The sequence below is a fragment of the Danio rerio genome, chromosome 7 (assembly GCF_052040795.2).
Source record: "Danio rerio strain M-AB ecotype USA chromosome 7, GRCz13ab, whole genome shotgun sequence".
NCBI lineage: Eukaryota > Metazoa > Chordata > Actinopteri > Cypriniformes > Danionidae > Danio > Danio rerio.
Window position 1 is genome coordinate 23,873,508 of NC_141027.1, and position 15,273 is coordinate 23,888,780.

Consider the following 15,273-nt stretch of genomic DNA (forward strand, 5'->3'; position numbering starts at 1 on the left):
TAAAAACAGCTGGTTATGCTGCTTGATGTTGCAGACTGATGTTTTTTATTATATTATTCTGCTTTGTCTGAACCATGAACACTTGCTTTTAGAGCAAGTAGTTCGAATGTTTTCTGCTGTTTATTATTCCTAGTCATTTCTTCCATATAGGTGACTGAATCAGAAGTTATAAAACGATCGCAATACAAGCAATCTTCCGCATTTAGAGTAAGGTCAATAGACTGGTCCACCCATTTCTCAGGCCTGAATCCAACTGAGCACATCTGGGACATGTCTTGCTGGCTTGCAGGAGTTGGCAGATGCTTTAGTCCAGGTCTGGGAAGAGATCCCTCATGAGACCATCTGCCATCTCATCAGGAGCATGCCCAGGCATTTTTGTAAGGTCGTACAGGCACGTGGAGGCCACACCCACTACTGAGCCTCATTTTGACTTGTTTTAATGACATTACACCAAAGTTGGTTCAGCCTGTAATGTCTTTTCCACTTCAATTTTAACTCCAAATCCAGACCTCCATAGGTTAATAAATTTGATTTCCATTGATCATTGTTGTGTGATTTTGTTGTCGGCACATTCAACTATGTAAAGACCAAAGTATTTAAAAAGAATATTTTATTCATTCAGATCTTGGATGGGTTATTTTAGTGTTCCCTGAATTTTTTTAGCAGTGTATACACTGATATAAATAATTGGATATTAGCATGAGCATATATCAAAATGTTACTAAAATTTGGCTACTATATTATTATTAATGTTGTTGTTGTTGTTGTTGTTGTTGTTGTTGTTGTTGTTGTTGTTGTTGTTGTTGTTGTTGTTGTTGTTGTTGTTGAATTCAGAATTATAGAGCAAAGAAATTTTCACAGTATGTCTGATAACAGTTTTTTTTCTTCTGGAGAAAAAGTCTTATTTGTTTTATTTCGGCTAAAATAAAAGCGGTTTTAGTTTTTGTTTTTTTGATAACCCTTTTAAAGTCAAAATTATTAGCCCCTTTAAGCTATATTTTTTCTCATTATACAATAACTTGCCTTATTACTCTAACCTGCCTAGTTAACCTAATTAACCCAGTTAAGCCTTTAAATGTCACTATAAGCATGTTTAGAAATGTGTTGAAAAAATCTTCTCTCCGTTAAACAGACATTGGGAAAAAAAAAAACAGTGGGACTAATAATTCAGGGGGGCTAATATGTCTGACTTTATCTGTATATATAAATATAGGGTAAACCTTGGGGAAAATGCATACATGTCATTACGGAAGACACAAACCATTTATAAAGAAAGAACTTTCATCTATAAAAAAATGATGATGCAATCAGTAAGCAGCCACTAAATACAATGTTTTTAATTCTACTAACACAAACATAGTATAAAGTCGTTGTATTACTATTGTATGTTACTTTAATGTTTAAAAATATTAAATAAAATGTGCATGTTTGCTAATACAACAAGTAAAAGTACATTACATGTTCACAAAAGGCCATGCCGCTTTTAGAAGACTTAATAAGACTGTTCTTAAAAATACTTTTTCATATTTTAAAATTCATCATCGCATCCACTGAATAAAAAGCAGGCTTAGTAAAGGTCACTGTTAAACACGCTCCAAGTGGCAGACTCATCAGTGGAAAAAAGAGGACTGAAGCACTCCGACTAGCAGACAGAAATAAATGTAGATATGATTACTGAGCTGTGAGATGATAAACGTCTTGTAGCTATGAGATACATGCAATTACACAAACAGAGTTACACAGTCCAAAACACTTCCACAGATAATGTCTAAAAGTGAAGCCTATTTAGTAAGACAGCTGGGGGGGATCCATAAATTATGGGCACCGGGATGGAGGAAGCAGAAGAAAAAGAGTCTGACAGAATAAACAGACAGTAAAAAAGACTGTTGTGATCATGGAGCAAGTGTATGTGTCATGACATATAAACTCTCGCACATCCAGTGACACATTAAAACACTAGGCACGCGCCTCAGTGTCAGACGAGGCACTGTCTGAAGCAAATGATTTCTTTTTTTATATATGCACACACATTTGACACTGAATATTCACAGTAAAGGAACTCATTTTTTATGGTGGCGCATGATGGTTTAATTTAAAGGGATAGTTCACAGCTTCACACTAAAATGAACAACCCAGGCTCATTCTGATTACATACCCCTATATACATTTCTGGAGAGCGCCAAATACATCCAATAGATTGAGACAGTCTTCGCTGCAGCCCGCAGCTTGATGGTGTTGTTGACCAGGTCCGCTACGTAGTTGACGATCGCCTAGACCTCCCCCTACCCTAAATCCAAATGTCACAGTAGCATAGGCGTTACCTTAGTGGGTGGTACATAACCTCCTACCCTACACCAAACTGCTATAGTAGCATGAGCATTACTTTAAAGGGCGATACAAGGTCTGCTACATAGTTTTATATAGATTACCTACACCCAGTGTCTAATTTGTGAATTGAGAGGTCCCGGAACAGTTCAGGGTAATGGATCTGCCATGTTAGTCAAGGATGTAGAGGTGCTGCGCATGAAAGTGGAGAGCGGGGAGCGGGGTTGGGGGTGAGATGGCAGGGCGTTGGATGGTGGAGGGGTGTCGTGGACGAAAGTGAAGAGCTGTGGGGTTTGTCGCGAACAAAAGTAAAGAGGGTTGGGGAGTCGCGAAAGATAGTTAAAGTGAATGGCGGACGGCAGAGAAGGGCGGTTGAGGAGGGGGATCAGTAAAATGGCCGGATCCAATTTCAGAGGTGCCGGATCTGGAGACAGCGTGTTCCAGCACATATTAAGCCCTGTCTACACCTCCCGCTACCCTAAACCCAACCGTCACAGCAGCATGGTCGTTACCTTAGTGGGTGATACAAGGTCGCTATGTAGTTGATGATCGCCTACACCTCCCCTATACTAAACCTAACCATCACAGTAGCATGGGCATTACCTTATGGCTATGTAGTTGATAATCCCCAACACCTCCCCCTACCCTAAACTCAACCGTCACAGTAGCATGGGCGTTACCCTAGTGGGTGGTACAAGGTCTGCAATGTTGTTGACAATCACCATCAAGCTGTTAGCTGCAGCGATTACATCTTGCATAGGTCTGCAGTTTTTGTTTTTTTTTTAATCCACCAGAGGCCGCTGTTTACGCTTTTTGAGATCTCCAATTTCTCTAACAAGTGGCATTTGCGACTGTTCTTCTCACATAAATCCAGCAGATACTGCTGTTAACTGACTGACTGACCAATTGACAACTGCCTTCTGGAACTGTTTTTAGCTGGACTCAAAGCCCGTCATCACAGTCAACTTCGCTCTGCATCTCAAATCCTCTGACCTACACTGGACAAACTGGTAACAGTGGGAAAGCCGTCCACACAGAGGTAAGCGGTCAGTTGGTAAGCACAAAAATGAATGCCATCATACCATCCTGTGGCATTTGTTTTAAAGACAAAATGCAACCATACGTAGCTCTGGATACATAATTCGTGATCTCCAGAAAAGTATATAGGGGTAGGTTTTTTTTTTAAAAAAGCCTAGGTTGCTACTGAATCATCATTTACTCCAAATCTGTTTGAGTTCCTTTATTCTGTTGAATACAAAATAAGATATTCTAAAAAAAAGTTTGAACCCAGCATCCATTGACATCCATAGCTGAAACAGAAACCTCTTTGGAAGACAATGTCTGTTTTCCCCCCCAGCATTTTTTTTCAGAATATCTTATTTTGTGTTTAAAAAAAAAAAAAAAAAACTCAAACAGGTTTGAAACAAGTGGAGGGTGAACAAGTTGTTGCAAAATTGTAATTTATGCGTGAACTATCCCTTTAATTTGCTATCGCTTCAAGATATTGCATCATCCTTGATCTTACAAACCTATGCACATAAAAGACAAGCCAAATCAATTAAATGAACATTTTATTTTTATCTGCATTGATAAGTGTGAAATGTGTGCAAGCTTATCTCTAAAGGAAGCACCGCAGACAGTATTTTATGTAGTTGCTGTTGTTGTTGGTGCCATCTGTGCTCTGCATCTGACTGACAATTCTAAATATATCTCAGGTTGATCAACAGGAATGGACTAGCTGTTATATTACTTTTGTTTTTAGCGCTGAGTATCTATTGAGTGTACTTGAGCCTGCATTTACATGAGCACCCTCCCCCTGTAATGCCACGCAAAAATGCACACACATTTTTGGATGGAGGCTTTAATGGGAGAGTTCACCCAAATATGAAATTGTACTCACTATTTACTCACCCTCAAGTGGTTTCAAACCTTTATGGGATTCTTTGTTCTGTTGAATACAATAGAAGGTCATGTTAGAAACCGGTTACCATTGACTTAAGGAAAAACAAATACTATGGAAGTCAACGGTTACAGGTTTTTAATGTTTTTCAGCAAATGTGAGTAATGATGACAGAATCTTCAGTTTTGGGTGAACTATCTCCATATGCCACACTGTAAAAGGAGCTGTTTTTCATATTTTGTGATTCATGTCTTTATTTATTTTTATTTTTCCCCATCTATTTATGCTTTTGAATTGCATTTTGGGTCCTGGATCTTTATTCTAAGAACTTTTTAAACCTTGAAAAGTTTGAAAAGGAGAGTGTTACCAGTTTGTCCAGTAGCTCGCCATGTAGGCACAGGGGTTTGAGTCCAGTGAAGAACGGTTTCAGAAAGCGGGTAAGACAAAAACAAAAGCCAAAAAATAAAACAAATAAGTGAAAAACAGATTGGAAATGTGGTAACATCGGAAAACCTGGTAAAAATCAGGCTGCCGTAAAGGCTTTTCTTTTTTTTTTTCTTTTTTGGGCACTAAACTCTGCCCAAAAGTCGCCAAATGTTGTTAGATTACATCATACGTCAATTTGCATATTAACGATATCATCATATTCTACCGTTTCAGTTTTTTGACAGCCTTTGCTTAATATAGGGGTATTTATATTTGCACTATGCTTTATGTATGCATGTCAATTTAACTAAATTTGTTGCTGTTTGAATACAGTATGGGTCACTGTGGCACAGTGGGTAGCACAATCGCCTCACAGCAAGAAAGTCGTTGGTTGAAGCCTTGGCTGGGCCAGTTGGCATTTCTGTGTGGAGTTTGCATGTTCTCCCTGTGTTCACGTGGTTTTCCTCTGGGTGCTTCGGTTTCCCCCACAAGTCCAAAGATATGCGCTTTAGGTGAATCGGGTAAGCTAAAATTGTTTGTAGTGTTTGAGTGTGAATGAGAGTTTATGATTGTTTCCCAGTAATGGGTTGTAGCTGGAAGGGCCTCCGCTGTGTAAAACATGTGCTGGATAAGTTGGTGGTTCATTTCGCGGTGGCAATCCCAGATCAATAAACAGACTAAGCCAAAAAGAAATGAATGAATACAGTATATCAATATAAATGTGTAGTGAAGTTGCAGTGATCTCGCAGACTTAATAAACTTGGACAAGTTCCGAAACTGTCACTAAAATATCTGTGATTGTAAACAAAAAAAGAATAAACGGCCACATTAAATTGTTAAAATAAAGAAGCTGCAGATTGGTTTGACTGTACAATGGAAATACCTCACACTCCTGGTGCTATATCATTTGACGTCGGTACGCAGAGGACTGATCTGCTCTCATTCTGCAGGTGGGAGAGACTGCTGTACGAGGATCGGGCAGTGCTCTGAGGCAGGGAATGGGCCGACAGCATCACTCGCAGCTCGTTGAGAAGCGTAGGGACGGTACAGTATTGACACATGAGAGTCTATAAAAATCTAAAGTAATACACAAAAAAGTTGTTAGATTTGTCGCTAGTCATTTTTTGGAAAATTTGTCGCTACGGGGCTAAGTTGGCAACACTGCTCACAGCGACCTATAGAGGATTCACAAAACCAAAAACTGCAAATAACTACCTCCTGCGATGTATTTGGCGGTCTCCAGATTTGTATATCAATTTTAAAAATGAGCCTGGGTTGTGTATATTACGGTACAAAAATCCTTTTAATAAACTGCCAGTACATTTCTGTCATTTCACACTTCTGACTTATTTCTCTCTATACTGTTTCTTATACATTATATTATATTAATAAAAGTCACAATGTTAGACTGTGGAGTTCGATTTTCAACATCAAAAGTCAAAAGATTAGAGATTTCAGTCACATAATGAAATTTACAACCTTAAATAAACGGAAAACACAAAATACGGAAACTGTTAATTACCAGATATTTTTTTTAGTGCAGACGCTTTAACAAGCACAAAGTTGATGCAGTTGTGAGCGCAGTAAAACCGCAAGAGCCTTATTTAGTTGTGAGTCTACAACATTAAGTATTTATCAGAGAAAACTGTGTAAACGCTGCATGTTTTATTGATGACACTGTTGTTTCTGGCATGTGAAAAAGTAAGAATGTGTAAGTGTTAAGGCATCATGGTCTTGTCTTGCCCACAAAGGCTTAGTTCAGCACAATTTGAAGGCTCAACAAAGGGTGTGACCGTTCTGTTTCTCACTGTATTTTTCTCTCCCACTCTTCTCTTTCTTCTTCTGTTTGTCTCACTCTATAATTCACTGTGAGGTTTTATGCTGGACTGGAATTTTGTGCAGACTGAACATCTAGAGTCACTGCGCTCCTTTAGATTATAATCAAAAGCAGGCAGGATGAGCACACTGGGGTCTGATTCCACTGGAACATTCTCCTCCTCAACGGCCATTATGTTTTCTACAAGACGCATGATGGCTGCATCGATGTTTGTGTTGTCCTTTTTTAAAGAGAATGAAAAAATGAGTTAAAATGTTCAGCGTTAGATAAAAATGATCAGATACAGTACTGTGCAAAACTCTTAGGCCACTAGTATTTTTTCTAACAAATGTTTAAATGTTGGTTATTTCTATAATTTTCTGTAGCATGTCAGTTTGAAATATTAGTTTAGATTTCCAAATATATTTTTTTGCTATGATTGTAATTTTACAGTGAGATTATTGATTATGCAAGGAGTCTGACAACAGCCAGTGCTCCAAACAGAGATCTGATTAGGGGTGCATTTCCAAAAACCATCGTTAGCCAACTAAGGTCGCAAGTTATGTCGTTACAAACATATTGATTTTGCGTTTCCAAAATCCGTCATTCCAATGAACATTCGCAAACTGCATCGCAAACTTGTACACTTTCAACTACACCTCTAGAGCTGTAGCTAGAAGCAGAGATCCTGTTTGTGTTCTATTCCCAGTTATCCCCCCATGCCCAATTCATTTAAAACATTCTAACATTTAAACAAAGTTTGTTTCTATATTTTTCTGTAACATGTCAGTTTGGAATATCAAAGAATTTTTTGAAGCATCTTATAGATGTTGCCAAAGTCCTTCTGGATTGAGGTTGCCTCAGTTTGTTCTGTTTCTTCATGTCATTCTAGACAGACTGGATGACGATCAGGGGTGCAATTCTCAAACAATGAAATAACTCATGGCTGAACTATCATATTATGATGCATCATTTGGGAAAAAAACGATGCAGTGACAAATGTCCCCAAAACTGTATTTGCGTTATCTATTAATTATTATTATTATTATTATTATTATTAAGTAGGATATTGTTAAATTATTTAATTTATTTTTTTATTTCCACTACAATATGATATTTTAAATTTAATTGATTTTAAATTTTTTGATTGATTTTTAAATTTAATTGATTTTGAATTTAATGTAGCTGTGTGAACATAAACAACATCTCTGAATGTCATACGCTCAAAGTTCAATGCAAAGGGAGACATTGGCTTTTACAAAGTTAGCTTAACAAAGCCTACAGCGAACAAAGTTTGGGGACTACAAAAAAAATACATCTGGACTAGTGAGATCACATGGGCTTCCAGTTATCGCATTTCCTACATGCAGACACCCTGCACAATGAAGGGGTCTAGCCAGAGGCATTATAATATTATAGCAGAGAAAGCTAAAATGGCGTCCAAATGCTACTATTTCCATAGAGTTTCTTCTGTTTCTGTATTTGGGCTTCCAAAGGACACGTCAAAAAGAGAGAAGTGCTCACAGTTCAATTTTTATTATGTTCCAGAGAATTATAAAAATATATAGCATTTGACAAAGGACAGCTTCCAGAATCTCTCCCAGTTCGGCGCTGGATTCATCTAAAAACTCCTCCAACAGACAAAGCTGTGGATTTTGCATCTCAACCCGTAAGTGTTTTTATTTGTTAAAATTAATCTATTACATGCACAGTTTCTAGCGTTAATGGTATGTTGTAGCGAGGACATAAACGAGGATGTAAACAACGGGGATAACTGGGAATAGAACACAACCAGGAACTCTACTTTGGAAATCTAAACTGATATTTCAAACTGACATGCTTCAGAAAAATATAGAAATAATTACTTGAAACATGTTTATGGTGAATATACTAGATGCCCAAGACTTTTGCAAAGTACTGTATATACCCTATATATTGTACCTTCGCAGATGTCTCGTACCAGCCCACAAAGCCGTGATCCCTGGAGAAATGTTCGAGTTTGGGCAGTTTGGAACACAACCCATATCTCTGCTGGTCACACTTGTTGGCCAGCAGGACAGCTGGCAGGGGACGTCCATTGCCCAAGGCCACTTTAGAATCCAGATCTTTTTTCCATTTTAACACAGCTTGGAAAGTGGAGGCACGGGTCATGTCAAAAACAACCAACGCCCCGACGGCTTCTCGGTAGTACACTCGTGTCATGTTCCCATACCTCTCTTGTCCTGCAAATAAATAAGAATATAATTTATGATAGCTGAGTCATTTGAATTTCTTTTTTTTTTTTTTTGTGAAATGAGAAATCACTTTTATTTTCTTATACTGACAAAACAACATTTGAAAGAACACTCCACTTAAAAAAGAATCATTTTACAACAGTCCTAGAGTTAAACAGCAGCGTTTTACCATATTTGAATCATTCAGCCGATGTCTGGGTCTGACTGAAGTACTTTTAGCTTAGCATAAATCATTGAATCAGATTAGACCATTAGCATCTTAAAGTTTAGATAATTTGATGGATGATTTTATTATCTAGGCCAATATGGTTAGGAATTATACTGTCATTGCGTCTGCTGTAGCTAAGTTCCTTGATTATTATTACTGAATGATAGAGTACAGTTCCTAGAAAAATTAGCCTAGAAATAATTTTTATATTTTATTGGTCTTAGTACACAATATAACTACAGAAATTTAAATTGGGTGTCTGGGTGACATGGTCACTCAGTGGTTAGGACTGTCGCCTCACAGCAAGAAGGTCACTGGTTCGAGTCCTGGCTGGACCAGTTGGCACTTCTGTAGGGAGTTTGCATGTTCTCCTAGTGTTTGCGTGGGTTTCCTCTGGGTGCTCCGGTTTGTGGTCCAGGTATGTGAATTGGGTAAACTAAATTGGCCATGGTGTGTGTAAATGTGAGAGTGTATGGGCATTTCCCAGTACTGGGTTGTGGCTGGAAGGGCATCTGCTGTGTCAAACATGTGCCGAAATATTTGGCGATTTATTACGTTGTGTGAGTGTAAGTGAGATGCTATTACTCTAATCTAATTCAATGATCTATGTTTTATTCTAGGGAAGTCAAGGCTTTTTTAAAGTGGGGTGTTCCTTTAACTTACGGGCATGTTTGGTGCAATTAAACGAAATTCTGTTGAGATTGCTTTGATATCTGCAGTTCATTTGAATAAGAGTAAAGCAGCCATTTCTATGTACACCAATCAAACAGACCAAGACCTCTGAAAAACTGCATCTCGAGCTTTAGGTTGTGTTCAGCCCTGACAAAATGTTGCAAAACATTTTTAAAATGGAAACGGTGGTGCGCTTAACACATTTTTCTGATGACACAGGAGTTGAAGCTATGGTAGCTGAGGCAGCTATTCATGATGTTCTTTTGAATAATTTTCTATGCTTGATAAATACGTGTTAAATACTACAACAAACACTTGATATGACAGATGATGCCCTTGCTGTCCAGAATAAAATAGAACAGACTTTACCTAGAAAATTCTGCAAGCTGGTTTTTATACACTTTATTAACAACAAGAGAAAACATATCTTAAAACTACCATGCACAATGTCGCAAAACATTTCCAAAAAAAACATTTTGTTCAACGTGAAAACAGTAGTGAAATGTTGCGCACTGGTTTGAGTTTTCACATGTCCCAGGTGTGGTTTTAATTAAATAGGTACTCGCAAAGACATCTAAACAAACCATAAACAGGACATAATGTCACAAGATAAAATCATCACGAAGCTCAAGAATGCCTGTTTTTTCTTATCATAGTCACAATCCTGCCCATTATGGGGCAGGATTTCCTAGGTATCCTAATCATGTCTCCTTGCAGCAAATTTTGTGTGAGAAATTGTGAACTTCTTCAGGGTGTTTCGAGTTTTATAAGTTTTTTTTGGATGTGTTGAGTGCCCTTCACCCATGCCTAAATGAGTACAACCATTATGAAGCACATAGAGTAGTGTTTTATAGACATTTTCATAATTGAGATGCATTGTGCTGGCTACTTTTCTCATTTTTTTTTCTAAAACTTTACTCTTCTAAATGAAACGATCATACTCCAAATACCTACATCCGAGTTGGTGCTATCCAGGGTTTTTTACATGGATGAAAGCAATGCTGTGAGGAATAGGCACATTCAGTACAAAAAACCAATCCAAATATTGTTTTATCATACGCACACATCATTCATCAGCTAGAAAAAAAAAAGTCAGACTGATTCCATTATAATTGTTTCTTCGTATCATTCTCATTATAACAATAGCATGGACTATATCTATATTATTGTAGTCATAATGATCATTCAAGTAGCTTTTTGAGGACAACTTAATTGTTCAATCCACTTAAACTTGTAAAATACAATGTTAACTTAATGGATTTGTTGAAAACATTTTGTGGAACCCTGTATTTTTACAGTGTTTGAAGTGCTTAAAAGGTTATTATGGAGTTTTTGTCTACCAAAGGTTTGTTATACATGTTTGCCTGCTGAGCGATTGTCATTTTGTAAAACAACAATACAATCAATTGAACCCTCTGTTAACATTACCCACATACTCATTTTCGTTTACAGCACCGTTACTAAAATCCATAATGCTCTACCTTCTATAGTATCATGTTGTTCCAACTCTTGCGTCACCAAGATTACATACATTCAAATGCTAATTTCACAGCACCACATGGAAACAAAGTTGGACACGGTTTCACTGAGGACCATTTGGCCCGATGGCGTAAAAAGTATGTTGTAAAGCATTTCAGGAGGACATAACCATTATTATTGCATTATCATGCTGAAAATCATTGCACACATAGGCCGATTAGATTGTCATAGCTACTATATAGGGTTCACACTTTGAAATTTGGTCTGTATGAAGTCCTGTATGAGGTCAAAAAACAACTGCATTTAATTCAAGATGGGACTTTAATGCAATCATTCAGCTTCTCTGAATTGAGTTTGTGTTAATAAGGCACAGCCATACACAACAATTTCACACTTACTTTCTGTCCATACACTGAAAAAAATGGTTTGTCAGATTTCCCATTTATTTGTAAGGTAAGTGGTTGCAATCTATTAATATGGGCTGATATTAAACAAACAAATGAAGTTGAACATTACTAAATGTCATTTGTTTGTTTAAATTCAGCACATATAAATTGTTGCATCAACTTACCTTACAAAAAATAGTCAATTAAATGAATCCTTTTTTACAGTGTTGAGATGTAATTTAAATGGATAGTTTATGAGTTTCTTAATTCTGTTAAACACAAAAGAAGATATTTTGAAGAATGTTGGAGATTTGCAACCATTGACTTCCATGGTATTTGTTTTTCCTACTAAAAAAGGCAATGGTTACTGGTCTTCAGCTTTCTACAAAATATATTTTGTGTGTGTGTTGAACACAAAACTATTTCATAAAAGTTTAAGACCAATTGAGGGAGAGTATAAAGTAGGTAAATCTTCATTTTTGTGTGAACTTTCCCTTTTAATTTGTTCCGTTTTTGTGAATTTTACTACTTTAAACCAAAAGAATCGAATAACAAACAAACAATTATATGCCATAATTTGCCATTTCTGTCCACCATGGCAAGTTAAATGCATTATAATGGAATGTTTTTGTCTCTGAGCCGGTGAGAGGAAAAGTGTTTTTAGTGTTCTTCCCTGGTAGGTGATGTGAGGACCCTCACATGAGACCAATATAAGCATGAGACCAGTGAATATAAACACGGGATACACATTCCTGTCCGTGTGCTTCAGTTTATAACAAACACAGAGAGGGATTCACACAAACCAGCTGAGAGCAGAGAAATCTCAAACAAGGCATGCAATGGCCTTTATGTAATCACATTACAAGTGTTCAAACCAAGTGTTAAAGCTTTAATCCAGGCATATTATGTCGCACTTTCTGTCTTTATGTGCATTGTGTGATTTCTTGTTTAATACAAAGACGTATAATGTTGTTAACAGTGATGCTAAACCTGAGGTTGGAAAGTGTCCTTGAATAACAACTTGTTCTTTTCGAAACACTACAAAAATATTTGAATATTTTTATTGTTTTAATTTTATCCAATTTATAACAATAATAATACATTGATTTAATGTAGAATTTACTGGAGAAATTTGACAGACATCAAATTTGATGTACTTTAAAAGTAAAGTCTGAAATCATAGAATATCTTGTATTGATATATTGTCGTTTTCTACATAAATAATTGTATTATGTGGTAATCATATCAGCAGTTCATAAAACACAACACAAATGAACATTTTATTCGAAACATGTAGCTTTTTAAGGGACGGTTCACCCAAAAAGTTTACTCACCATCTTTTCTCCCCTCAAGTGTTTCCAATGTGAGTTGAATACAAAAGAAGATATTTTGAAGAAAGTTTAAAGCTGATTACTATTGACTTCTATAGCAGGAAAAACAAATAATAAGGACCCAATAGTTACAGGTTTCCAATAGTTTTCAAAGTATCTTCTTCTGTGTGCAACCGAAGAAAGAAGCTCATAGATTTGGAACAAGTAAAGGGTGAGTAAATAATGACAGAAACTAAACCAAATCCAGAAAAAACTAGAATTGCTTTGTGTTCCAGGGCTGTATATAACAAATATAAAAATATATTGCTTTTTTTAGTTCATCAAAATATATTTGACGTATGTAGGCTACGGAAAAGATGCAAATGTTGTGCTGCATGTTTTAGATAGCTATGCTTACAGTATGTCATATTGACACTGCTCTCAGCTCCCCATATGCTCATTTATTTACATACGGCTTTTTGATAAGGTAGCCTGTGACTTAACATACTGACAATCATTGACAATGCAAGCAAAGAGCAGGAACTAAATAACCTCTGTAACTGACCTGCGATGTCCCACAGCTGCAGTCGAACGACTGTCCTGTGATCCCAATTCAGAACTTTCAGAGCAAAATCGACACCGATGGTTGCGCGGTAATGTTGAGAAAAAATCTGATGGACATAACGCTTTATGATGGATGTTTTCCCCACTCCTAAATCTCCAATGACAAGGACTTTGAGTAAGCGCTCCTGCTGCATTTCAGCAATTTAATAACTACATAACAGTTATATTAAAAAAGGAAAAGTTGTGTAAAATAAAAAAATGAAGTTGTGTAAGATTTTACATCAACTTGTTCGTGTATCGTAAAACTGCAAAATCGTGAAAAACAAAAGAGATTGACTGCCTTTCGCTGGATCTGACGCGCCCCTGATAGCTGTCCGCTTTAAAACGCGTCTCTTCACATGGACGAAAAGTTCATGCACTTCTTTTGACTAACGACAATTTTTCATCTCGCCGAGAATCCACTTAAGACTAATACTACTGTAAACGGATCTACTCTAGAAGCCCATCACTGTGCGCCCAACTGAACTCGGTCAGGAGGTTTTAGTCTGAGTTTATTTTTAAGAGTCGCCTATAAACTACATCTCCCGTCGCACTGATCATATGCTTTGTCTGCTCGTAAACCTTGAAGTAGAAGGCGCATACAAAAATAAATAAAACCCAACTACATAGAATTTAATGAAATCTAAATATATAGAATCAAAACTGTAGTTTCCTCCCACATTCATAACAAATCATATATTATAAGATTTTAATGTTAATCTAAGAAATAAAGATACAAAAAATCTGTCACTGGGGCGGTACCTTTTCAAAAGGATACACTTTTGTACTACACGTGGACTTTAAAACCTTTAGGTTACACTTTTGTACCTTTAAGGTTCACTTTTGTACCTTTAAAGTACTGTGAGGTTCTCATGTATACGTTTAGGTATTAATATAAGTACCTTCAAGGACCTGTTAGGAACAAAATGTACATTGTGATATGATAGATACCGCCAAGTGACAGATTTTGAACCTTTAATTTTTGAGAGTGTATAGCCTATATATTAGGTTGTGAGTAGGCTATTAAAGAACATGTTTTTAATTATTTCTAGCACTTTTATATTGATTGAGCCGAAATAGCTTAAAATAGCCTAGAAGACGTTTTAATAAATTGAAACTGCTTTAGTCCAGTTTTCAGAGATGAAGTTCATTTTAGTTCAGTGTAATAATGTAAATGTCACTGCTAAAAGTCCAAACACTGAAGAGCAACTTTAACAATGCGCAGCTCCACAAGTCCCAAACCAAGCAAGCCAGTTCTATCAAACATGTGCTGTTTAAGTTTAATAACTATTCATTAATTCATTTTCTTGTCGGCTTTGTTCCTTTATTAATCCGGGGTCACCACAGCGGAATGAACCACCAACTTATCCAGCACATTTTTATGCAGCGGATGCCCTTCCAGCCGCAATGCATCTCTGGGAAACATCCACACACACCTTCTTGCTGTGAGGCGACAGCACTACCTACTGCGCCACTGCGTCGGCCATTTAATGACAAACTACTACAAATATTTTTCTACTTCCTTTTAAGGTATGAAATTGACATATCAAGTCAAGTCGAGCTTTATTGTCATTCCGCTACATGTGTGGACATACAGAGAAATGAAATGTCATTTCCTGCAAGACAACGGTCAACGGAAAAATTAATCATAAATACAAACAAAATACTGGACATGAGCTATTTAAAAAAAAAATATGCATAACTAACATACTATAAAATACTTAACTATACACATAAAACAGACTACACAAGTACTTTTACATGATGACACTGAACAATGTTGTGCAGGATATTTTGCAAGAGGTATTTAAGGTGAAAATTGTGCAAAAGAGATATTTAAGGTTTAATATTGTGCAAGAGTTATTTAAGGTTGAAGCAATAAACGATGTAAGGGGTCACTTGGGCCCTATTTTA

The 15,273-nt window shown here is 36.8% G+C and overlaps 2 protein-coding genes across 2 annotated transcripts in view; both read right to left on the reverse strand.

Annotated features, from left to right (window-relative positions):
• Window positions 1-15,273, reverse strand: part of vbp1 (von Hippel-Lindau binding protein 1) — a 45,347-nt gene that overhangs the window by 9,692 nt on the left and 20,382 nt on the right. The gene's annotated exons all lie outside the window — the stretch shown is intronic.
• zgc:162171 lies at window positions 6,302-13,882 on the reverse strand. The gene is given in 3 exon segments (NM_001082848.1): window positions 6,302-6,708; window positions 8,409-8,689; window positions 13,322-13,882. Coding segments are annotated over 3 exon segments (675 nt in total). The 5' UTR covers window positions 13,515-13,882; the 3' UTR covers window positions 6,302-6,507.